The 26,028-nt window shown below is 44.7% G+C and overlaps 1 protein-coding gene across 1 annotated transcript; it reads left to right on the top strand.

The window, feature by feature from the left end:
* The first annotated feature begins 30 nt into the window (after positions 1-30).
* On the top strand, positions 31-26,028 carry LOC132571821 (zinc finger protein 850-like). Its single transcript, XM_060238614.1, is given in 9 exon segments — positions 31-56; positions 2,269-2,437; positions 3,002-3,109; positions 4,457-4,558; positions 10,195-11,574; positions 16,252-16,437; positions 18,627-18,836; positions 20,375-20,482; positions 21,300-26,028. Coding segments are annotated over 8 exon segments (4,941 nt in total). The 5' UTR covers positions 31-56; positions 2,269-2,283; the 3' UTR covers positions 23,993-26,028.

Below are 26,028 nucleotides of genomic sequence, written 5' to 3' on the forward strand. Positions count from 1 at the left end.
AGCTCTCTTTTCCTAGGTCGGGGAAAGAATTTGGCTTTGGGGCGGTTGCAGCAAAGGTGCGTTATTGCTTCCTGAAAGAGATCTGGAGCAAGAAGGGTGGGGGGAGAGGAAGAGAGAAGCATTGGGCATGAACGGAAAGAGCTGCGGGGTGGAGGTGTATGGGGGCAGGGGGCTTCCCGTGTCAGGTTTAGGCGCTGGGCTGAGTTGTCTCTGGGACACGTTTGGAGAGAGGGGCGGGGTGGGGAGAAATATTTCCAATTTCCACACCGGGTTGGTTCCTTGACTTGTTTTTCACGCTTCCAGTTGCCCATGATGGTGGCTCAGTGGTAGAGCATCTGCTTGGTAAGCAGAAGGTCCCAGGTTCAATCCCTGGCATCTCCAACTAAAAAGGGTACGGGCAAATACGGGTGAAAAACCTCAGCTTGAGACCCTGGAGAGCCACTGCCAGTCTGAGTAGACAATACTGACTTGATGGACCCAGGGTCTGATTCAGTATAAGGCAGTTTCATATGTTCATATGATAAAAAGCAGGCGTTTCTTACATTCATATGATAAAAAGCACCCATTCAGGTTTAGCGAATGGGTGAGAAGGCATCGCTCTCCCCAAAAAGCATTGCACCAGAATTGAACAAGAAGAAGACTGCAGATTTATGCCCGCCCTTCTCTCTGAATCAGAGACTCAGAGTGGCTTACAATCTCCTATATCTTCTCCCCCCCCTCCACAACAGACACCCTGTGAGGTGGGTGGGTCTGAGAGAGCTCTCACAGAAGCTGCCCTTTCAAGGACGCCTCCTGCGAGAGCTATGACTGATCCGAGGCCATTCCAGCGGCTGCAAGTGGAGGAGTGGGGAATCAAACCCGGTTCTCCCAGATAAGAGTCCACGCACTTAACCACTACACCAAACTGGCTCTCCAGTTTGCACACACACACACACCTTCGAGTTGCAGTCTGGGGGCACAGTTCAGCCCCTGCCTTGGGAGTCCCTCCCTCCCTGGCACTTCAACCAAAGGAAAATCTCCCGGTGCTAAACATTTTTCCCTTTTTGGTTCTTTTCTTACTGATAAGCCGGGGCAGGGGTGGGGGAGCCTCTTCCACCTCCTCCACTTCCTCTTCTGCGCTCTCTCATCGCTGCTTATCAGCTGCCTGGGTTGCCAGTCTCCAGGTGAGGCCTATTGATCTCCAGCAGTCACAACTGTACCCCACTGAGGTTTCTCCCCAGGTTCCATCCCCAAATCTCCAGGAATTTCCCCACCTGGAAATGGTAACCAAGTCCCCAATCCTCCACTCTCCTGGGATGAATAACTTGAACTGAGGGTGTAGCAGACTGCAGGTGATGGGATACTGCTCCAAATCAAGATGTTCTTATGGACAGGAAAATAAATAGCTCTTCAGGAAGGCTGGGCTGCAATCCTTTACCTTGAGCTGTTACTTTTCTGCTGCCAAGAAAATGTTTTGTGTGGAGGCAAATACCAGCATACAAGGCCCTCCCAACTTAGTCTGCCCGCAGTTCCAAATGATGGTTTTTCTCTCAGTTTCTCTGGCAGAACTTGACCTGTTTGTCAACATTTGGAAGTGTCTTTCAGAAAACTCCTAAATAATCAGTCATTTGATGTTTACATTCTTAAAATTTTAAGCAATCTCTATTTTGCCTGCTGTAAGACCATCCTACAAACTCATTAATAGGGGGCCATAAAATAGCATTGTATTGTATTTTATGTATTTAAAACATTTATCTGATGCTTTTATTCTTTACAGAGCTCATTGTAGGTAAAACATAAAAATAAAATATAGAAACCAGACTTTAAAATCTCAACTTGGGACGGCTAGTAAACTTTACCAGATGTAGTCCTAAATAAAACCACCTTCAGCTGCCTCCAAAAGTTTGCAAGTGAGGGAGCCAAGCTCATCTCCCGAGGAGGTTGTTCCATAATTGTGGAGCTGCAACTAAAAAGGCCTTCGCTTTTTGTGCCTGCCAGGCAAGTTTCTTTGATTGGTAGTACAGTTGAGAGGGTCTCTCCCTGTGATCTTAATTCCCTGGGCAGGAACCTATAGGAGAATACGGTCCTTCAGACATCCTGATCCCAAGCTGTGTTAAGACTTTAAATGTCAAAAACATCACCTTGAATTGGGATTGGGATCTTTATCTTTATTCCCTACAGAGTCTGAAAAAACATGTTGAATGTTTCTTGCTATCAGTTTGATGTGTTCTGTATTTTTCTTTCAAATGACTTGCATATAGGATTCTGCTTTCTTGTGTTAATACTCAGGGATGGTTACAGAAAATGAACTGGGGAAATCTTTCTTCCGGGCTCCCAGTGTCCTTCGAGGAGGTGGCCGTGTTCTTCACAGAGGAGGAATGGGCTCTGCTGGATCATGCCCAAAGAGCTCTGTACTGGGAAGTCATGAGGGAGAATTATGAGACTGCAGCCTCTATGGGTAAGGATCTTGGCCTTTTTATAATGAGAATGTACCTTAGTGTACTGAGGCGTTACACAATGGATGCCTAAGAACACCTTCCTGGAGTAAACTCCATTGAGTAGACTTGAGTAGGGTTCTGTGTAGACCTGCTTAGGATTGCAATGCCAGTAGGGATTGCCAGGTCCAGCGGGTAACTGAGTTGCAGCAGAGGACTGTATTTATATGTTGTAAACCCATTCAAGAGAAAATTTCCCTTAGCCATGTCCTGTTGAAGACCTAACATCCCACAACTGGTTGATGGTTAATTTACCTCAGAGTTTTGCCTGAGGTAAACTAACAGAATGATGTCTGCTAGTTTACCTCAGAGTTTCCCCTAAATAATGTCTGCAAGTTTTGTCATAATAAAGTTTGCATTGTGTTTGTTTCCAGCTTCATATGTAGGTTTTGCTCATTTTCAGACAAAGATTTTGTAGGTAGTTTGGACCCTTCCCACCCACCCCAAAAGTCTGGATGTATTATTGATACTGTAAAGGTTCTTGGAACGTTTAAATCCCTTCATGATGTTTTCTGTTCTCCTTCCAGGACTTTGGGTTCCTGGACCATTCCTTAGCTCGCAACACCATCCAAGAGAAATGAGGTTCCTCCAGAGGCATGAGAAATTGGGAAGGTATGCAAGTCTTCCCTTGTCAGGTAAGCTGTACAATAAAAAAGTCGCTTCATTTTTCAGGATTCTTTTGTTTGAGCAATCCAGCTATTCCCGTTTTGTCTAATCAAGGACACAATCCGTGTTTTCATCATGAAACTTCTTGTGGATGAAACCCCCAGAACAGTAGCCGAGTCAGATCCAAAGCAGGCATGACAACAAATATACAGCTGCTCCAAGAAACAGCTGCTGCAAGTCTGGTGCCTTCTTTGTTCTCTTCTTTGATAATCTCAGCCTATTTTATTTCACCTGGGATGGATCGCTCTTGGTTTTCCAGCTCTGGCATGACATTGTCAAAAGCCCTGAGGTTGTTAATAGTGTAGATGGTTGAATCAAAGTAGGCATAATGGTGTCCGCAAAGTACTTGCTCTGTTTGCGAAGTTCTCAGTGTTACATCCTTGAAAAGATAATGCATGACATTATTATTGTATCCCCGTCAATAAATCTTACCATGTGAAGAACAAACAGGTCACACCATTGAAACACTTATTCCTGTGGGAAAGTTAACTTTGAATGCGTACATCATGGATTCAAAGAAGTCAAGTAGCCACACACCCCAAACACCCCTGAATCTCTCAGACACGGGTTGCACATTCAAAAAGCATTTTGTTGAGAATCTCAAAAGTTTTATTTAATTCTTGAAATTTCATATAGATAGATGTATATCTTTCTGTTTCTGATTCATTATGAAAGTATTTCTGTATCACTATGATTCTTCCCTGTTTAAGCCTTTCAAGAGTAATAAGATTTATTAGATTCATTTTATATAAAAAATATGAAAAGATAACACGAGGTATCTTTGACTGGGATATAGAATCATAGAGTTGGAAGGGATCTCTAGGGTCATCTAGTCCAACCCCCTGCACAATGCAGGTTTTCACTTGAGATTAAACTTCTGACTTCTCTTCAGTCAGAGCACTGATAACCGGATGTGAACCCAGAGAAGGACCATGCTCCTTACATGCCAATAATCACCCAAGAATTTGCTCCTCTCTGATATCCTCCCTTTTCTTTCCCTCCCCAGTAGGCCAGTCCTGTGAGGTGTTACACAATGGATGCCTAAAAACAACTTTTTGCAGTGCAGCCCTGTGATTTCATGGCTAATTCATTGCTTTTGGAAAGAACACTCTTAGTTTCCATGAGTCTGGTTTAAGAGAATGCTTCCCTCAGGGTGGGGGGGATACTGTATTGAAGTGTCACCCACTCCTGTCCAGGCATGAAGCCAGAGAGGGGCCACACTCCTTACATGCTAATAATCACACAATCTACTGCTCCCTGGTATCGTCCCTTAATAGAACAAATATTTTCTCTTTCTCTCCTCCTCTCCTTCACAGAAAATGAGACCTTGAGAGCAGAGAAGGGCCTTGTGTCAGAAGACGCCCCAGAGAGGTTACCAGAAGGATCTCAAGAGGACATTCCCTTCCCGACTGGACTGGGTGAGAGGGAGAATCCTTTGGGGCTCTTTCAGGAAAACAAACAAGACACATCCTAGACTTCTTGGTAGCCTGATGAGGTTGTATTCTCCCATGTCATGATCCTGGGCCTGAGGCTGAGGAGTGGAGCGCCTTGTAGGCCTCAGGATAGACTTTACCTCACACACACACACACACAGACTTCGGGCGTTGCTGCAAATTTTCCTGCATGCCTACCTTTGCCAGGCCTTCTCCTAATATCGCCAGGCTGCACTCCTTCCCCTGACATTCTGGATTGGTGGGTGAAAATTCCCCAAGCTCTTCCATCCCCATCCCCCTCCCTCATGTTTTCTCTACTGTCCAGCCCACCCTCCTCACAAGCTCTGCTCTGCTTTTAGAGTTTGGGTGGTTGAGGGCCACAGACAGGCCTTTTTCAGGATTGACAACTTGCCTGTGGGATGCCCTTCCCTTTGAGGGCCACCTGGTGCCTACGCTACTGCCTTTTAGGTGCCAGGCCAAAATGCTACTCTTTGATGTAGCCAATCTTCCAGGAGCTTACAGGGCTCTTAGTACAGGCCCTACTGCAAGCTCCAGGAGGATTGGCTACATCAGGGGTGTGTGGCATAATATGCAAAGGAGTTCCTGCTACAAAAAAAAGCCCTGCTACCAAGTGACCAGTGAAAGAACTAGAGGTTGCCATATTTATCAAGCCTTTTCTGTGTTCTTATGGCACCACTGACTGCTCATGTGGTTTAACTGCAGTTTTTTGTCTTTCTTCCAGAGAATTTTATGTAATCTGCCCTGTTCATTTTATCAGTTCTGGTGTGAGATCAGGAGAGTTTATATTAGCAGTTTGGGAAAATTAAGACTGATAACTTCCCAGATCTTGATGACATACACCCATGAGTTCTTAAGAAATTCAGATGTGAGATAGTTTATCTACTAACACATATATGTAACCTATCACTAAATTCAGCCACTGTACCAGAAGATTGGAGAGTAGCAAATGGGACACCAATTTTTAAAAAGAGATCCAGAGGGGAACCAGGAAATTACAGGTCAGTCAGCCTGTCTGTCCCAAGCAAATTAGTAGAAACTATGTAATTAGTAATTACTAATAAAAGGCATAATTCTTAGGGACATAGAAGATCAAAGCTGGCTGAGGGAAAATCAGGGAAGTCCTGTCTCACCAACCTTTTGGAGGGGTTTGAGAAAGTGAACAAGAATGTATGGTGTGATGGAACAGGCCCGATTCTGCCTTCAGACCCGGTCCCGTCAACTCCCTGCTGAGTCGCCAACTCCTGGAGGGAGCTATTTCTCCTCCGGCCACTTGGGCTCGCTGCCACCACCTGCTCAGTCTAGGGGTTCAGATTGAGAGGAACAGGACTCCCAATCCCCCTCTCCAGCTATGAGGCCAGGCCTCAAGGTCCTCTGCCACCCTGTACTTGGGTATCACAGAGACCACAGCACTTCTTTGGGGAATCCCTGGAGGATTGGCACCTTATCCAACTGCATGCCTTCCCCCTTCCCCGGGGCCCCCTTCATAAAGCAGCGTGGTCTAAGCGGTTGGGATCTATGTGGTACAGAGTTTGACTGCCAGCATTCAAAACAGGGGGAAAAAAATGTTTAATAAGAAGAGAAAGAAAATAAAAATTAAAAAAAAAAACAGTTACATATAAAAGTTTAGCACAGCACCTGATCAGCAACAAGAAGGGCAAATAAACGGTAGATTTAAACGCATCCGCTCATCCCTGGTGTAAACTGGCCCTACCTTGTGAATGACTGCCTTGGGGCCACCCCCACAGGCAGGAGCCCAGGCTACCAGCCTTCCTCCTCCAGCGCCAGCTGCGGACTGCCCTTTTCAAATAAACCCCCCCCCCCAAAAGAACTTCCTGCCTCTCTAGGAGGCTTTCCCCCTAGAGTTGCTGGTTTGACTCCGGAAGGGAGGGGGGAGTAAGGGGAGGGCTAGGCCCCAAAACCTGCCTAGCAGTTTCATGTTCCCTCCCAACTAAAATGGTGTTTCTCCACATATGGTAACCCAGTAGATATTATATACCTGGACTTTCAGAAGGCTTTTGACAAAGTACCTCATCAGAAACTCCTTAGTAGATTTAGCAGTCATGGGACCCACAAAGATCAGTTTTATGGCGAGTACTAATTAACTGTTTCATCGGTGATCTGGAACTAGGGGTGAGTAGTGTAGTGGCCAAGCTTGTAGATGATACCAAATTATTCAGGAGGGTGAAAACCAAGGCTGACTGTGAAGAGGATCCAAGAGGACCTTCTTGGGTCTTCTTCTTTGGGTTCTCTTCTTCTTTGGAGGCTTTTAAACAGAGGCTAGATGGTCTTCGGACAGCAATGCTGATTCTGTGAACTTAGGGGGAGGTACTTGTGAATTTCTTGCATTGTGCAGGGGGTTGGACGAAGTGATCCTGGAAGTCCCTTCCAACTCTAGGATTCTGTGATTCTATGACCTCCACAGATTGGGTGAGCGGGTGACAATGAGGCAAATGAAATTCATTGTTGGTAAGTGTAAGGTGATGCACACTGGGACAATAAATCCCAACTTCAAGGATAGGTTAACCGGGTCTGCTGAGACTGAGAAGGAAAAATATCTTGAGGTCATAGCAGATAGCTCAATTGAACTGTCAGCCCCATGTGCTGCAGCAGTGAAAAAGGCAAACTCTGACCAATTTCGTACTAGAGCTTCTTCTGAGTGGAGAGCCCTTTTGATCCTGGCGCTTCTCTCCATTTTCGCACAAGTTGCCCCAGAGCCGCAAGTTGATGCGCCGTTCTCCCTCGGCAAGAAGAAACCGCTTGGAAGAGGATCCTACTTGCTGCGCCAACTCGCAGCTCTAGGGCAACTTGTGCGAAAACAGAGAGAAGCCTCAGGAGCAAAAGGGCTCTCCACCCGGAACAAGCCTCGTGCAAAATCGGTCTCTACGTTGGGGATTATTAGGAAAGGGATTGAGAATAAAATGTCTGATAGTGTAATGCATTGAGATGCAACCTAATTTGGAATACTGTCTACAGTTCTGGTCCCTGTATCTCCAAAAGAACACTGCAGAATGGGGAAAGGATGGCAACCAAGATGATAAGGGGGTGGAGCACCTTTCTTATGAGGAAAGGCCGAGGAGTCTGGACTTTTCAGTTTAGAAAAGAGACGACTAAGGAGGGACTTGATAGAAGTTTAGAAAATCATGCCTGGGTTGGAGAGAGTTGACAAAGAGAACTTTTTCTCCCACTTCCAAAATACTAGAACTCGGGGGCATCCAGTGAAGTTGATGGGCAGTAGGTTCAGGACAGACCAAAGGAAATACTACTATATACAGGGAGTGATTAAAAAGTAGAATTTGCTGCCAGAGGATGTAGTGATGGCCACAGGAATAAACAGCTTTCAAAGTGGATTAGAGAAGATTCATGGAGGATAAGTCTGCAAATGGCTACTAGCTATGGTGACTGAGGGAAGCCTCCACATTCAGAGGCACTAAGCCTCTGCACCTCAGAGCCAGGAGGCAACCTCAAGAGAAGCCCCTGTGTCCTGTTGCTGACTGTCAGGAGGAACTATTTGACCACAGTATGAGACAGGACCCTGGACTAGATGGACTGTTGGTCTGATCCAGCAGGGCTCTTATGTTCTTATGTCATCCTGTTGTACTTCTACTATACATTCAGCTAATCCCTTGGTCTCAGTTAGAATTGTACTGGTTCCCTCCAACTCACCCTGATTTTTAATTTCCTTCTCAGAGGTGTTGATACTTTGGAAGGTGTCACAACATGGCAAAATTTCTTGGGTGCCCATCCCTTCTTCTGGGCTAGTTGCACCTGGCTGAGTTTTGATTTGAGAGTTAGTTGTCCTGTTCACTCTGGCTACATGTTTTACCAGGCCATTCCCTAGCACAGGGGTGGCCAAACTCGCTTAACGTAAGAGACACATAGAATAAACATCAGACGTTTGAGAGCCACAAGACGTGAACATCAGATGTTGGAAGGGAGGGAGGGGAGGGAAATAGAGGTGTAAAGAAAGCAACTTTAAATGCATTTTCCAAGCTGCCAACTGGCTCGGCTTGGAGTAGAGTTTTAAAGAGACAAATGCAAGACAAGACAATACAAGGCCCTCACAATACAAGAACTCGTGGGCACTCAATGAAATTGCTGAGCAGTCAGGTTAGAATAGATAAAAGAAAGTACTTCTTCACCCAAAGGGTGATTAACACATGGAATTCACTGCCACAGGAGATGGTGGCAGCTACAAGCATAGCCAGTTTCAAAAGGGTATTGGATAACATGTGGCGCAGAGGTCTATCAGTTGCTATTAGCCACAGCATATTGTTGGAACTCTCTGTCTGGGGCAGTGATGCTCTGCATTCTTGGTGCTTGGGGTGGGGGGAACAGTGTGAGGGCTTCTAATGTCCTGGCCCCACTGATGGACCTCCTGATGGCACCTGGTTTTTTTGGCCACTATGTGACAGAGTGTTGGACTGGATGGGCCATTGGTCTGATCCAACATGGCTTCTCTTATGTTCTTATGCCTTCCCCAAGCTGGCCAATGGGGTGGTGGGGGCTTCGAGAGCCACACAATATGTGTGAAAGAGCCACCTGCCTCCCCCCCTGCCCTAGCATAATTGGAACTGGCATTTCTTTCACCCCTACCTCTCAAAGGCCCAATCTAGTCTTAATAATGTACACTTCCTTTAGCCACAGGAGCTGGGAAAGCCCTTTAATTATGATGGTTTTTCCCTTGACTTTCTGCTTTGACCAAGTGGGGTCTGACAGCACTAACCTCCAATCCTGAATCCCTCCACACTAACAAATGGAGTCCGTCCACTACCATTGGTGCACTGTAGTCAGGATCCATGCCTTCCTCTGGTGTGAACATTGCACATACTTTGGCCTTTCTTGTGCTTAAAGTGGCAGTTTTCCCTTCCAGTATCTCATTCTCCACAGAGGCTTCTGGACATTCTAAACCCTCTGCGTCAGTTGCTGTTAATTGTTTAGAGGCCGTGGTAGCCTGTGTTTTTTGATTACATTTACTTGTTTTGCTGTAATGGGGCATATCGCTTTTTTCCCTCTATGGTGACTACAACTCAAGTGGCCTGTCTCTTCTCACTGAGAACAGTTCCTCCTTGTTTTGTTCATTCTGCTTTCTTTTCACATCCCTCCCTTCTTCCCTTCCTTCCTCCTCTCTCAAACATCTGACATATATTCTATGTGGCTCTTACATTAAGTAAGTTTGGCCATCCCTGTATTAAATGGTGTGTGTGCTTCTTCCCCTTACACACATAGCCAACAGGATTAATGAAAACAAGGAACTTTGATTTTAGATCAAAAGACTGAGGAAAGTCTAAGAAACAACGTTCCACTTCCACTGAACTTTTGAACTGAGGTCCTATACCTACAGCTTGGATCACGCAGGGACTGTGGTTCACTGGTAGAGCCTCTCTGCTTTGCATGCAAAAGGTCATTAAGAACATAAGAGAAGCCATGTTGGGTCAGACCAATGGCCCTGCCAGTCCAACACTCTGTGTTACACACAAAATGCAGGTGCCATGAGGAACTAAGAATCTAATAGCCACTAATGGACCATTACTCTGTTTATTAACCATGCAGACCTTTCCCTTCCCCCCATTTCCTAACCTGTGGTATATATTTTCACACAGGAGAGAAGCACTATAAATGCTTAGAGTGTGGAAAGACCTTCTCTTACAGTGCCAGCCTCGTTATACATCAGAGGATTCACAGTGGAGAGAAGCCATATAAATGCTTGGAATGTGGAAAGAACTTCTCTCAGAGTGGCAACCTCACTAGCCATCAACGAATTCACACAGGAGAGAAGTGCTATAAATGTTTGGAGTGTGGAAAGACCTTCTCATACAGTGGCAACCTCATTACACATCAGAGGATCCACAGAGGAGAGAAGCCATATAAATGCTTGGAGTGTGGAAAGAGCTTCTCTTGCAGTGGCACTCTCTCTAACCATCAGCAGATTCACACAGGGGAGAAGCGCTATAAATGCTTGGAATGTGGAAAGACCTTCTCTCACAGTGGCAACATCACTAAACATCAAATGATTCACACAGGAGAGAAACCATGTAGATGCTTGGAGTGTGGGAAGAGCTTTGCTCGCAAGGATAGCCTTACTTTACATCAGAGGGTTCACACTGGGGAGAAGCCATATAAATGCTTGGCATGTGGAAAGTGCTTTAGTCGGAAAAACAGCCTTACTTTACATCAAAGGATTCACAGAGGGGAAAAACCATATAAATGCTTGGAGTGTGGAAAGAACTTCTCTCAGAGTAGCAACCTCACTAGCCATCAGCAGATTCACACAGGAGAGAAGCGCTATAAATGTTTGGAGTGTGGAAAGGCCTTTTCTCACAAGGGTGACATCACTACACATCAGAGGATTCACACAGGAGACAAACCATATAGATGTTTGGAATGTGGGAAGAGCTTCAGTCAGAAGGGTAGCCTTACTTTACATCAGACAGTTCACATGAGGGAAAAGATGTATAAATGTTCAGAGTGTGAAAAGAGCTTCAGCTGGAAATATAGCCTTACTTTACATCAGAGGATTCACAGAGGGGAGAAGCCTTATAAATGCTTGGAGTGTGGAAAGACTTTCTCCTACAGTGGCAACCTCTCTACACATCAGAGAATTCACACAGGAGAGAAGCCATATAAATGCTTGCAGTGTGGGAAGGACTTCTCTCAGAGTAGCACCCTTGCTAACCATCAGCTGATTCACACAGGAGAGAAGCGCTATAAATGCTTGGAGTGTGGAAAGGACTTCACTCACAGCGGTGACCTCGCCACGCATCAAAGGATTCACAGCGGGGAGAAACCCTATAAATGTTTGGAGTGTGGGAAGGACTTCAGACAAAGAGGGAATCTCATTTCACATCAACGGGTTCACACTGGGGAGAAGCCATTTCATTGCTCGCGTTGTAGCAAGAGCTTTTCTTATCAGTCAAGCCTTAGTCAACATAAGAAGATTCACAGGGAGGAAAAACTGTAAAAATGTTTGGAATGTGGGGAAAGTCATTATTATATATTGACTATATAACAATAATTTTAAAAACTTTTGTACTCTGAATGTGGGGAAAGTTTTCAGTCCCAATACAAGGTTTACTGAAGAATTCACACTAGGGGGAAAACTTCACATCAAAGTGTTCATACCGCAGAGAAGCTGTCTAAATGCTGAGAACGAAGCCAGAGCCGTTCTCATGAAGCTAGTCTTATTGCACTTGTAAATTCAGGCAGAGAAATGACATAAATCACTGTGTATGTGTTTTCTCCATTAGTGAATTATAGTGTAAAGCAAGAGAGAGTTTCATAGCTGTCTTTCATGATCAAATAGGAACCTGCCAATTGCTCCTGCAGCTGGAGTAAGAGAGAAGGCGTCACTTCCATTTATCAGCTTGTAAGATGTAAGAGCTTGATCTTGAGATTTTATTCTTTTCATGTGCCCAGCCACCTTGTGAGCTCTTTCAGCTAAGTAGCTGTGAACGGTGTTTTTTTTAAGTCATATTTTACAGTCTGTAGAATATTGGCAGGCATCTGACTGCTCAAGCTGATTCTTGTCACCATAGCTCAAAAAGGATATTACAGACCAAGTAAGAAGGCCGGATGAGGGCATCTACGATTAAACAGGGAATCCATGATTGTGAGATTCCCTGCCAGTGGATGGCTTTAGAGGGAGGTAAAGCAGATTTGTAGAGGATCACTGGCTACCAGCCATGGTGACTAAAAAGACCCTCCCATGTTCAGAGTCTGTCAGCTCCTGAATCCCAGTGCCAGGGGTTGCCTCAGCCCCTATGCCCAGTTCGACTTCAAGAGGAACTGGTTGGCTGCTTTGTGAGACAGCATTCTGAACTTGATGGACTATCAGTCTGATCCAGCAGGGCTCTACTTATGCCTTCTACTGTAAGGCCAAGCAGCCATGACCTCCCCTCAAACAGTAATGTGAACAGTAGTTGGCTTGTTCCATCCTACAGGTGTTACTAATTGGTCTCTCAACCTACACGACCCTTATCATCTTCCAGAGTTGGAAGCTTGACAGCTTCTCATGAGAACCTGTGGTCCATAGGATGGCCGGGGAGGAATCAGGGGTGATGAGGTAGTTTTCTAGAGCCTTCTCCTGAGAACACACCCTGATTGGATGTTGCTGAGCAAAAAACTATAATGGAACTTCGACCCAAAAGAAGATAGACTAGCTGGGATTTTGATGGACTAAAAGCCTGCATTATGACCTGGTTGAATTGCAGTTGCTAGCAACAAAGAGGACGCCTGAGCTCTGGCATCTAACTTTTGAATTTAAGGGTTGTACTGTCTACTGCAACTCCTGGAAAGTATTAGATAGTTAAGCTAGGTTTTTTTTGCTGCATGATTTTTGAGTAATGTTTGGTTATAAGTTTTCATATTGATAGAAATTGCATAAAATGATACTGAGGCCTGGAGTATGATGTGCTTATATTGCAGTAGTTAGTAGCATGGAGAACACATAAGCAATGGCCTTTGACTCTTGGACTTTGTCCCATCTAGCACCGGGGGGGGGGGGGGGGTTGCTGTGTGACTTTGGAGCATTGTGTTGCCTTTAGGTTAAACCTTTTGTTTTGACAGAAATAATTTTAAAACTAAAGAAGAGTTTGGTTGTATAAAACAGCCCTTGGGACTCACAAGGTTCAGTCTTGGACTCCTTGACACCTGGGTTCAAATCCTGTTGTAAAGCTTGTGAGATGACCTTAGGCTGGTCACTCACTCTTGGATTAGCCTAGCTTGCAAGACAAAGCTAAAATGGAGCAGAGGATCATACTACTGGGACAGTTCTGGCCAGCTCTCGGGTGGGATACGCTCACTCCCCACTCAAGCAAAAGGCCCTCCAGCAAGGGAGCAAAACACAGCCCGGCTCCAAGGTTTGGACAGACAGCGTTCCTTGATTCACTAACCTCCCTTTTTCTCTGGGTTAGTGCCAGGATGAGGAGTATATTACTGCAGGGTGAGCTTGCAGCCAAGGCCTTGAGAAGGAATGAAGGCAAGGAGCCTTAACTAAAACAACTTTATTACAATGCCACACGACTCTTGAGTAAATGCAGTTCTAGGACCAGAATGCAGATGAAGAAACGTGGGAGTTTGCTACACTCTTGAGCAAAACACATCCCAAGCATGCATATGAGTGGATGCAGCTCCTGCACAACTTCACACACAGCCACACACACACATTCCCACACACTGAAGGGATGGCTCTTTTTCAGCCCTCCCCCCGATTTGAGCCAGTCTTAGGTTCTGGAGCCCCACAGCATGTTGGCCAATAGAGAGGCGTTATCCTATCAAAGGGATGCTATGTTTTCCCTGCTGTCAGATCGAGCCTTTTTGGCCAAAGAAGGCTTTTCTTGGCCTAGGGGTGGCCAATCATAACCATCCTGACCCATTCACCACAGCCAATTTGAGGAAGGGTTGGGATAGAATTTGATAGGGGTGTGTCATGATTTGTGCTGTGCAGCAGAGGCCAAGTGGGCCCAGAGAGCCTGTGAGGCGCCTGTGTAGCAGTATGAGAGACAGCCTACAAGCCCCAGAATGCCCTATGAGGGGTCGGCACCATTTTTAGCCAATCAGATTCCAAGTTGGCTGTGAGGAGATTGCTTAAAACAGGGGTGTCAAACTCATTAGGTAGTTATGAGAGCCAGATTTGACATAAATGAGCCTTTGTCAGGCCAAGCCATGTGTGTCATAAAATTTAATGCCGGTTAGTGAAGATATAAAATTAATAAAGGGCACAGACAAACACAATTAAAAATTTAAAAAACTTAAAACTAAAACGGTTTAAATATTAGCATTCTTGCAGTATTTTGTTTATTTAACAGTTTCTCATAACTGACACCTCTTGCTCTGAATTCTTGCATCAAAATCTGGAGATTTTGCTGTGCTGCAGCAATCTTGAGTATGCGGTTCAGGTGTTGTTCATGGTCAAACAATGCTTTGAACCTAAGACCTAGGGGAAAATATGAAATGGCTGGGCACTACAAGTTTCATGTGCTTGTTAGCCCATGGAGAAAACAGGCTTTGCTCCTGTGTGATTGAGCGAGCCTGGCAAAGCAAGCTGTGATGCAGAACTCATGGATTGTGTTTGGCTGGTTTGCCAAACACCATTTTAAGGGTGGTGCTTGGTCCTGGGGTGTGGGAATTTAGCTACAACCTTGTTGGGTGTTTTGCTGAGACTTTACATGGATACTTCCCCAGGGTTACTTCACTGCATTTTCTGGAAGTGGTGTTTTGAATCCCCTGAGGAGAAGTAATACCCACTACAGTTATAAAAACTTGTAATACACTAATCTCCCATTCTGTTTCTGAAATCCCTTTACAATAAACCAGCTACTCTGAGGTCCCCTACTGAGTGCCCTGGGAGGTTAAAATGTTCTCCTGCAGGTTTCTCTTTGTGATTCTTGATGTCAGATTTATGTCCATTTATCCTTTGCTGTTGTCAAGAACAGTGTCTTGCCATAATTGTACAGGCCTGTGGGGGCCTACCTTTCTGTTCACCATGTCTTAATGCCTGATGCTTGCAGATGCTTTGCCTGACTTTTATCTGTTCTTTTAGAACCATCCATGCCCCAGCTGCATATTTCTGTGAGGGACGAAGGTCATCGGTTATCTTGCAAGTTGGAGTCTAACTTTTGCTTTGTGAACTGGGGGGGGCGGGGGAGGGATGGATAAGGTGTCTGCCTTTGAATATCTGCCCAAAAAAAGTTGTGCTCCTACCACAGCTTTTTGGCAAGCTGTAAAAGTGTGATCTGATCATTGTCAACCAGTTTTGGCAAAGTCCGTCTTTGCTGTGACTATGCTTATCATTTCCAATAAAAGCCTAATTTGATTTACATCGAAGAGCTATATTGGGTGCTTTGAAGGATGGACTCTGGCACTGACTGTACCATGCCCCCCTCCCTCAACCCTGCCCTCTCCCACCTCCACCCCAAAGTCTCCAGGTACTTTCCACCCAGCCCTGGCAACCCTATACCCTATCTTCATTTTGCCCTCCACAGATCCTGCCAGTCGTTAAGTATGATCCAGAACTCTTTAACATGAAGAATGCCCAGCCAGGTGAGAATTCCTGGAAGCTGAGAAATAAGGAAGGAGCCTGAGAAGATCCAGAAGCTGACATAGGAAAAACTTTCTCTCCCGGTTCAAAATACTTTTTCAGTTTAATCTAGGGTTGCCAAGTCCAATTCAAGAAATATCTCGGGACTTTGGGGGTGGAGTCGGGAGCAAGGTTATGACAAGCATAATTGAACTCCAAAGGGAGTTCTGGCCATCACATTTAAAATGACCACGCTCCTTTTATATGACTTCCCTCCATTGGAAGTAATAAAGAATAGGGGCACCTTCTTTTGGGGCTCATAAAATTGGACCTCCTGTTCCAATCCTTTGGAAACTTGGAAGGTTTTTTGAGGAGAGGCACCAGATGCTATGCTGAAAATTTGGTGCCTCTAGCTCAAAAAACAGCCCCCTTCCCCCAGATACCTGCAGATCAATTCTCCATTATACCCTGTGGTCTCCAGAGGGAATAATGGAGTGTGCAGCAAGCATTTCCCTCCTCACCCCCCGCCTTCTGATGACTCTGAAGCGTTCTGATGACTCTGAAGCCTCCAAACCGGGGGATCCCCTGGCCCCACCTGGGGACTGGCAACCCTAGTGGAATCATTCCGGACTTCGTGTTCTAGTTACTGTGAACTACAATTCCCAAAAGCCCTTGCGGGTGGAAGTAAGTATTTGGTTCTTAGAGAAGACAGGAAAGTTTGAAATACGTAGCCTGACGCCCCTCGCTGCGCCTAGGACGACCGTTTCAGACGCAGCTCCTCCCGCTCTTTTCCCTAGCTCAGAGGACGACTTTGGCTTTTGCAGGAAAGGTGCGTTTATGGTTCCTTAAAGCGGGGAGAGCGGGCGGGAGATGGAGAAGAATTGCGCGGAGGCAGATTGAAAGAGCGGCTTGGAAGAGACCCCGTTTGCAAGAGAACAGTGGTCGCATTGCCTGCTCTGGGTTGGGGAATACCCGGAGATTGGGGAGGAAGGGGGGTTTGGGGAAGGGAGAGGCTGCACTGGGATATATAATGCCTGGAGTCCTGGTCTCTGTCGCCTGGAGATCAGATGTGAATTGTAATAGCGGATCTCCATCCACCGCCTGGAGGTTGGTTACTGGGGGCTTCCGGGCCAAGTTGCTGCAGAGCTCTCTGGAAGGCGGCTGGCAGGGCAGGGCAGGGAAGATGGGGCATAAACGGGGTATCAGCCGCGTTTGGGGCGAGGGGTCGCGCCCAGTGTCCCCTCTAAGCTGAGTTAGTGTGAGCTAGCTCACAATTTTTCAGCCTCCAGTGCACACATGTTTATCTTCGCACAGAAAAAAATGGCCCCAGAGCAAACTGATTTATGCAGTAGCTCATAATTTTAACGCCAGTAGCTCGCAAAGTATAATTTTTGCTCACAAGACTCCACAGCTTAGAGGGAACATTGGTCGTGCCACGTGAGGCGGCTTCTACGTGTATTTCTCAGTCTTCCAGTTGCCCAGGATAAGTCAGCAAAAAGCTGCCGGGGTCAGAATAATGTAGAATCTCCCAGAAAAGCCTCGGTCACAAAGTACATCTCCTCCAGTCCGGGAGCGTAATTCAGCCTCTGCCTTGGGAAGTTCCCGGGGCTCTGCAGCCGGAAAGAATCACCCAGTGCTAAATATTTCCCCCTTTTCGCTGCTTTTCTTCCTGATAAGAGGAGGCGGCCTCTCCCGCCTCTTCCATCTCCTCAGAACCAGCTTGGTGTAGTGGTTAAGTGAGCAGACTCTTATCTGGGAGAACTGGGTTTGATTATCCACTTCTTCACTTGCGCCTGCTAGAATGGCGTTGGGTCAGCCATAGCTTTCCCAGGAGTTGTCCTTGAAAGGGCAGCTGCTGTAAGAGCTCCCATCCAAGCCGCAGTTTGGCCATCCCTGGAATGGCACCTTTTGTTTCCCATTTCTCAGTTGGACTTACTCAAAACAGGAAACTGAGGTGCCTTCTAAGAATGTGTTGTTAATCTATCATTTCATATTTACATTCTTAACATCTTCCTTTTGGGCTGCTTTAAGGAGATCCTATTCCTGGTATATAATTCCTGTGACCCAGAGCAACAGATTCTGTTGAAAGGTCCCATAAAATAGCCTTGAGATTTTTGGTCATTTAAGCATTGGTCGTAGAATGGATTTCAGTCATGACAATATCCTCAAATATTTGAACGTGACCACTGCACATTTTTGCATTGGAAATCTTGTCGCTTCCTTTCTGTGGCTTTTTCCAACCCCTTTTTTTGTGTTGAAACTCAACAGTTGAAAAGAGTTAATATGCAGGTGCCTGCCCAATCCTCACCTTTTCTGGTCACCTTCTTACATGTTGAACACAGAGTTGGTTTTATTTATTCCCTACAGTTCTCTGCAATGGGGACTCAAAAGACCTCACCACATTTTTCTGCCCTCCTTTGTATCTCACAACAACAATGCCTTGAGGTAGGTTAGCCTGAGGGAGTGACATGCCCAGAGCCACACAGTGAACTTCCATGGAAGAATGCAGATTTGAACCTGGGTCTCCTGGATCCTATTTCTACACTCTGTTACACTACACTGGGTTTTAGTCATGTACAAACTATTTCTGTGAGCCAAAATCACTTCACCCATGCTAAGAATTAGAGTTTTTTAACAGTTCATCAGAAATACAGAAAATTTGAAGCTACAGTGGGGCGGAGGGAGATCCTGTATTTGAACCATTACTCAGGCAATTTTATTTGTATTTTAGCGAAAACATAAAGATACTATTGTAGGTAGGGGAACATCCAATCCCTGTCAGCTTGCATTTAATTTTATACAGATTTTTAAGCAAATCAGGCACAAGAGAAATCCAGTAGGGTATGCTTTTCTGAATCCATATTGTGTAGAATATTGTTGGATATTGCTTGGTATATTGACATCCCTCTGATTTTTCCCAGATCCCATATGACTTGTTGGATGCTCTTCAGAGTCTGAAAAGGCACATTTGATTTTTCTTGTCATCAGTTTGATATATTCCATGTTTTTCATTCAAAGAATTTGGCTGTGAGATTCTGCTTTCTTGCGTGAATTCTCCGGGACAGTTAGAGAAGATGAGTGGGGGGAATCCTCCTTCCGGGCCCCCAGTGTCCTTCGAGGAGGTGGCCATTTTCTTCACAGAAGAGGAATGGGCTCTGCTGGATCCGGCCCAGAAAGCTCTGTACTGGGAAGTTATTCAGGAGAATTGCGAGACAGCAGCCTCTCTGGGTAAGGATCTTTGCTCTTGTGTCCTGAATATAGAAAAGGGAAGATGGAGCATCTATAATTAATCCAACCTGTCAATGGGGGAAGATGTAGTCAGGTGGGTTCTGAGGATTGAGAGTTACTTGTTGGAATGTGAGAAAAGAGTTAATTTGCCAGCAGTGTGAATTATAGAGACCCGCGAGGGGAACCAAGGTGCTGAGGCATCACGCAGGGCATGCCTCAGAACACCTTCCTGAAAAGCCCCACTGAGTAAATCTCCTTAGGATTACCACTGCCAGTAGAATTTGTGGGATCCATTGGGAAACTGAGTTTTAGCAGAGGGTTGTGTTAATAATAAAGAGGCCCGTGGTGCAGAGTGTTAAAGCTGCAGTACTGCAGTCCTAAGCTGTGCTCACGACCTGAGTTCAATCCCCGGTAGAAGCTGGGTTTTCAGGTAGCTGGCTCAAGGTTGACTCAGCCTTCCATCCTTCCGAAGTCGGTAAAATGAGTACCCAGCTTGCTGGGGGGAAAGTGTAGATGACTGGGGAAGGCAATTGCAAACCACCCCGTAAAAAGTCTGTGAAAGCAACGTCACCCCAGAGTTGGAAACGACTGGTGCTTGCACAGGGGACCTTTCCTTTCCTGTGTTAATATGTCGTAAACTTGTCGAAGAAAAGGTTTTCCTTAGGTGTGTCCTGTTGAAAACCTAACATCCCACAACCCCTGGTTGACGGTTAATGTTTACATCAGGTTATTTTTTTTAATAATCTACACGTTAGTATTGGTTTTCGATAATACTTGTGTTTACATCAAGCTGGAAGCAAAGACCTTGTAGGAAGTTTGTAGATGACTGGGGAAGGCAATTGCAAACCACCCCGTAAAAAGTCTGTGAAAGCAACGTCACCCCAGAGTTGGAAACGACTGGTGCTTGCACAGGGGACCTTTCCTTTCCTGTGTTAATATGTCGTAAACTTGTCGAAGAAAAGGTTTTCCTTAGGTGTGTCCTGTTGAAAACCTAACATCCCACAACCCCTGGTTGACGGTTAATGTTTACATCAGGTTATTTTTTTTTAATAATCTACACGTTAGTATTGGTTTTCGATAATACTTGTGTTTACATCAAGCTGGAAGCAAAGACCTTGTAGGAAGTTTGTAGATGACTGGGGAAGGCAATTGCAAACCACCCCGTAAAAAGTCTGTGAAAGCAACGTCACCCCAGAGTTGGAAACGACTGGTGCTTGCACAGGGGACCTTTCCTTTCCTGTGTTAATATGTCATAAACTTGTCGAAGAAAAGGTTTTCCTTAGGTGTGTCCTGTTGAAAACCTAACATCCCACAACCCCTGGTTGACGGTTAATGTTTACATCAGGTTATTTTTTTTAATAATCTACACAGTATTGGTTTTCGATAATACTTGTGTTTACATCAAGCTGGAAGCAAAGACCTTGTAGGAAGTTTGAATACCATCCCCAGTCCTGGTCCTCCAAAGTGTAGGTGTATTCACACCATAAATATTCTTGGAACCGCTAATTTCCTTCATTTTTTTCCTGTTCCCTTTGAAGGTCTGTGGGTTCCTGGACCATTCCTTGATTTGCAGGATCATTCAAGAGAAATGTGGTTCCTCCAGAGCTCTGAGGGATCAGGAAGATGTTCAGGTACTCCCTGGTCAGGTAAGGACAAGACAGCACATGGTGTCAGGTCCAGGGGAGATAGCAACATGGTAAAGGGGTGTTGCAGTTCATTCTGCAGGATTTTTTCTGTGGGTATGCCATATATTCCCGTTTTGTTACATCCATGAAAAAGGTGTCCTGTTCCCGTTGTGGCAGTTCTTGTGGGTGCAATTCCTGGAAGAGTAGCCAAATCAGGGCCAAAGTAGACATGACAGCAGCAGTGTTCCCTTTAAGCTGTGGAGTTTTGTCAGCAAAAATTCTGCTTTGTGAGCTACTGGCATTAAAGTTGTGAGTTACTGCATAAAATAGTTTGCTCTGGGGCCATTTTTCCTGAGATAAAAATTTGTGAGCTGGAGGCTAAAAAATTGTGAGCCAGCGCAAACTAACTTGGCTTAGAGGGAATACTGGACAGCAGATAGACAGGTGCTCCAGGGAACAGTTTTGAAAATAAGTGAATTTGGAGGAGCTCCTTTACAGCCAGAAAATGGTGGACTTTTCTTTCACTGTCCTAAGAGAACAAAAATCTCCTCAACTAGGAGCATGAAGATGCCAGGACTGTGAAGCCACTGAGATCTTGGAGCAAGAGTTCTGTCCAATGGCCATTGGACTGCAGAAAAACAGTTCCTCTTTAGTCTACCCTTCCAGTTCCTCTGTTCCCCCTTCCTCTCCCTGGCCATTTCTCTTTTTTGTAGTAAGAGATTACAGAGGCTTTTTCATGGCTCCATTTCTTATCAGGGAAAGTACTGTTTGGTGAGGACAGATTGTACAAAGTGGACTTTCCTCCTTGGAGTTCTTATCTGATTTCTCTCCATTCCAGAAAAAGATGCACCAGAGCCTGAGAGACTGGGGTGGCAAAGAGTGGTGTTTGCGCAAAGAGATGAACATCTGGAGGTGAAACCTTGGGATCAAAATGGACTTCAGAGGCCACTGAAAAGAAAAAGGGAAGGAACGCAGAAGTGGACGGAAGAATTGTTTGTCTATCAGGGCAAAAACTTGTGTGACATCCCAGTGCAAAGCAAAATACAAAAAGAAAAGGAAAAGAATAATTGCTCTGTCAATGGAGAAAGGTTCAGCTATGTATCCAGTGTTAAAAAACACCCGAAGATCCAAATAGGCATGGAAATATATGGTTACTTGAACTGTGAAAAGAGCTTCTCTTCGAATAACCAGCTAACTTTTCATCAACAAATTCACACAGGAGAGAAGCTGTACAAATGCTCAAAGTGCGGGAAAAGCTTCAGTCAAAGCTCAAGCCTTACATCACATCTCCTGCTTCACGATGGTGAGAAACCGTATCAGTGCTCAGAATGTGAGAAGAAATTTAGAAGGCGAGACCACCTTATCTCACATCAACGTGTTCATACTGGGGAGAAACCATATGAGTGCTCAGATTGTAGCATGAGGTTTTCTCATAAATCAGGCCTTAGCCAACATAAAAGAAAACACACAGGAGAAAAGCCCTATAAATGCTTAGAGTGTGGAAAAAGCTTCTCTTGGAATGGCCAGCTAACTTATCATCAGCGAATTCACACCGGAGAGAAGCCATACAAATGTTCAGTGTGTGGGAAGAGCTTCAATCAAAGCTCAAGCCTTACATCACATCTTCTGCTTCACGGTGGTGAGAAACCATATCATTGTTTGGAATGTGGAAAGAAATTTACACGGAGATCCCACCTTATTTCACATCAACGCATTCACACTGGGGAGAAGCCATATGAATGCTCAGATTGTAGTATGAGGTTTTCTCATAAATCAAGCCTTAACAAACATAAGAGGAAACACACAGGAGAGAAGCCCTATAAATGCTTGGATTGTGGAAAGTACTTCTCTTGGAATAGCCAGCTAACTTTTCATCAACAAATCCACATAGGAGAGAAGCTAAACAAATACTTGGAGTGTGAAAAGACATTCATCCAGAGAACAACCTTTACATCACATCTGCTCCACAGAAGTGAGAAACCATATCAGTGCTCAGAATGTGGGAAGAACTTTAGACGGCGAGACCACCTTATCTCACATCAACGTGTTCACACTGGGGAGAAGCCATATGAATGCTCAGATTGTAGTATGAGGTTTGCTCATAAATCAGGCCTTAGCCAACATAAGAGGAAACACACAGGAGAGAAGCCCTGTAAATGTTTGGAGTGTGGGAAAAGTTTCTCTAGGAATAGCCAGCTAACTTTACATCAACAAATTCACACAGGACAGAAGTCATACAAATGTTCAATGTATGGGAAGAGCTTCAAGCAGAGCTCAAGCCTTACATCACATCTCCTGCTTCTCGGTGGTGAGAAACCATATCATTGTTTGGAATGTGGGAAGAACTTTAGATGGAAATACCACCTTACTTCACATGAATGCATTCACAGTGGGAAGAATCCATATGAATGCTCAGACCGTAGCATGAGGTTTTCTCATAAATCAGGCCTTAACCAACATAAGAGGAAACACACAGGAGAGAAGCCCTATAAATGCTTGGAGTGTGGAAAGAACTTCTCTTGGAATAGCCAGCTAACTTTTCATCAACGAATTCACACAGAAGAGAAGCTAAATAAATACTTGGAGTGTGAAAATAAGTTCATCCAGAGAACAAGCCTTACATCACACCAACCATATCATTGTTTGGAATGTGGGAAGAACTTCAGACGGAAAGACCATCTTACTTCACATCAACGTGTTCACACTGGGGAGAAGCCATATGAATGCTCAGATTGTAGCATGAGGTTTTCTCAAAAATCCGGCCTTAACCAACATAGAAGAAAACACACAGGAGAGAAGCCCTATAAATGCTTGGAGTGTGGAAAGAACTTCTCTTGGAATAGCCAGCTAACTTTTCATCGACGAATTCACACAGGAGAGAAGCTAAATAAATACTTGGAGTGTGAAAATAAGTTCACCCAGAGAACAAGCCTTACATCACACCTTCTGGTCCACGGAAGTGAGAAACCATATCATTGTTTGGAATGTGGGAAGAACTTCAGACGGAAAGACCATCTTACTTCACATCAACGTGTTCACACTGGGGAGAAGCCATATGAATGCTCAGATTGTAGCATGAGGTTTTCTCATAAATCAGGCCTTAGCCAACATAAAAGAAAACACACAGGAGAGAAGCCCTATAAATGCTTGGAGTGTGGAAAGAGTTTCCCTTGGAATGGCCAGCTATCTTTTCATCGACGAATTCACACAGGAGAGAAGCCATACAAATGTTCAGTGTGTGGGAAGAGCTTCAAGCAAAGCTCAAGCCTTACATCACATCTCCTGCTTCACGGTGGTGAGAAACCATATCATTGTTTGGAATGCGGGAAGAACTTTACACGGAGAGACCACCTTACTTCACATCAACGTGTTCACACTGGGGAGAAGCCATATGAATGCTCAGATTGTAGTATGAGGTTTTCTCATAAATCAGGCCTTAACCAACATAAGAGGAAGCACACAGGAGAGAAGACATATATAATGCTTGGAGTGTGGAATGAACTCTCGGCATACCCACCTACTTGTTCATGAAGGAATTCACACAGGGAAGAAGTCAGATAAAGACCTGGAGTGTGGGGAAAGCTTTCATTAGCCACCTAATTGTGCGTCATGCCGTATAAACGCTTGGGGTGTGGGAAGCCCTTCAGTGAGAGCTCAAACCTTATGTTACATCTCCTGTTTGGCACAAATGAGAAAGCATATCAGTGTTCAGAATGTGAGAAAAGCTTCAAACGGAGATAGCACCTTACCTCACATCAGCGTGTTCACACTGGGGGGGAAGCCATACAAATGTTCAGAACTGTACTAAGCTTTCTCATAACTCATCTTTTAATTAACATAGGAGGCATGCAGAAGAGAAGCCATATGAATGCTCTGGAGTGTAGAAAGAGCTTCAGAGGGAGAGGGAGCCTTCACATCAGTTCATTTACACTAGGGGGTGGCCATATAAATGCTCAGATTGTAGCAAGAGCTTTTCTTATAAATCAAAGCTTAATAAGCATAAGTAGACTCTAGAGGGGAGAAACTATAAAAATGTCTGGAATGTGGGGAAAGCTTCAGTCCTAGCACAAGGTTTAATTGGAAGACTCACAGTACTGGAGAAACTTCTCATTGACGTGTTCACACAGCAGTAAAGCCATGCTGAGGTTGAAGCAGGGCTTTTCCCACAAATCTGTTATTACTCTGCTTTAGGAAGATTCAAGCAAAGGAATTATCTAAGTGCCTGCTTTTTCTCAATCAGTCAAATTACTGCACAACATAGGAGGGCTTTCTGGCTATTTTTCAGGCTTAAATAAGTTTTAGGAGTTATATTGCTGTTATACGTTTTCTTTAATGCATTGCAGTTTTGATATTTGCCCCCTTAGGGACTCCCATTTGTGCGGAAAGGCAGCGTAGAAATGTTATAAAAGTCAAGCAAGGAGCAGATTTTTCTGTGCACAGCTAGGAAATCCCTCAGATCTCCCAACTGCCTCTTTAACTGGCAAGATGTTGAACGAAATAAATAAACTTGTAAGTTTTTAGAGGATGTGTTTTTCTTAATAGACAGCAAATTTCATAGTAAGGCAGAATCTCTTCTGAATCCATGTCGGATGTGCACTTGAGCTCTTCTGTTCCACAAAGCTTTATTGTATAGTGCTAAAGAGTAGGAATTATTCTCCCCCCCCCTAAGGCCACATTCCCCATGTTTCTGTGTGAGTCAGACCACTGAGAATGCACATCACCTGGAAAGGTCAGGTATAGTACAGTGGGGCACAGAGAGAGACAACAGTCTGCATCTCGCCGTGGCTTAGTCTTCTGCATCAAGGATGATTCAGCCAAACCTGATCTGAGACACAGTGATTATTAACTGAATCTAACAGAAGCTGATGGGAAGGAAGAAGCTCGTGTGCTGACATGCAAACGGGTGGAATTCTAGCAGGAGCTACTTTGCATATTAGGCCACACACCCCTGATGTAACCAATCCTACAAGAGCTTACAAAAAAGAGCCTTGCAAGCTCTTGGAAGATTGGCTACACCAGGGTGTGTGGCCTAATATGCAAAGGAGCTCCTGCTAAAATTCCACCGCTGCATGCAGAGATACAGCAGGCTCACTCTTCTGTTTGAATTGGTGTTTTGGGCTCAAACATTTTTTTACTGGGTTTCTTTATGTTTGTAGCACGTTCAAGAGTTCTTTCAAGGCCTATTCTTTGGGAATTACTGAAGAAGGGACTGGGAACCAGGTTTGGAATCAACCGCCCATTTCTAGCAAATGTTTCCCACTAAACAAGAAATACTTCTGAGGAAGTGTTTTTAGGATCTTGTTGCAGGCCTTGTCTTACAGCCTCTCACTCTAGTTAGAGACCCTGCCTTATTATGAGATAGATTTTATGAATTGTATTTTAGTTCAGTTCAGCTTTATTACGATCGAAGACCAGAACTTAAATACCTATGGATAAAATGCCACATAGGGCAATAAACAGGATACAAACCAGGATACAGGAAAATAATTTTTACGTGGATAAATGATAAAGGAATAAAATGTTAAAATTCCGCTACTTGAGCTAATAAAGATTTTCTTATCCCTACA

The sequence above is a fragment of the Heteronotia binoei genome, chromosome 5 (assembly GCF_032191835.1).
Source record: "Heteronotia binoei isolate CCM8104 ecotype False Entrance Well chromosome 5, APGP_CSIRO_Hbin_v1, whole genome shotgun sequence".
Classification (NCBI taxonomy): Eukaryota; Metazoa; Chordata; class Lepidosauria; order Squamata; family Gekkonidae; genus Heteronotia; species Heteronotia binoei.